At 39.7% G+C, this 416-nt stretch overlaps 1 protein-coding gene across 1 annotated transcript; it reads left to right on the top strand.

The window, feature by feature from the left end:
- Positions 1 to 4: 4 nt before the first annotated feature.
- LOC106512793 (splicing factor 3A subunit 2-like) lies at positions 5 to 339 on the top strand (the record flags this gene model as incomplete). The annotated part of the gene is made up of 1 exon (XM_014001327.1): positions 5 to 339. A coding segment is annotated over one exon (335 nt), but the record flags the coding sequence as incomplete, so codon positions are not given.
- Between the last annotated feature and the right edge of the window lie 77 nt (positions 340 to 416).

Raw genomic sequence — 416 nt, 5'->3', positions numbered from 1 at the left:
ATACCCCAAAACCACTGGAAAATACCCCAAAACCACTGGAAAATACCCCAAAACCACTGGAAAATACCCCAAAACCACAGAAAAATACCCCAAAACCACTGGAAAATACCCCAAAACCACTGGAAAATACCCCAAAACCACTGGAAAATACACCCAAACCACTGGAAAATACCCCAAGACCACTGGAAAATACCCCAAGACCACTGGAAAATACCCCAAGACCACTGGAAAATACCCCAAAACCACTAGAAAAATACCCCAAGACCACTGGAAAATACCCCAAAACCACAGAAAAATACACCAAAACCACTGGAAAATACACCCAGACCACTGCAGGAAGTTCGTTTTTTTAAAATATTTTTATTCAGTCAGATTTCAGCCTTTTTGAATATTAGAGTTCAGTAAAAAATGTAATC

Source organism: Austrofundulus limnaeus, unplaced genomic scaffold (genome assembly GCF_001266775.1).
Source record: "Austrofundulus limnaeus strain Quisiro unplaced genomic scaffold, Austrofundulus_limnaeus-1.0 Scaffold14049, whole genome shotgun sequence".
NCBI lineage: Eukaryota > Metazoa > Chordata > Actinopteri > Cyprinodontiformes > Rivulidae > Austrofundulus > Austrofundulus limnaeus.
Note: the sequence above shows the minus strand (reverse complement) of the source record. Positions and strands in the feature narration are given on the sequence as shown.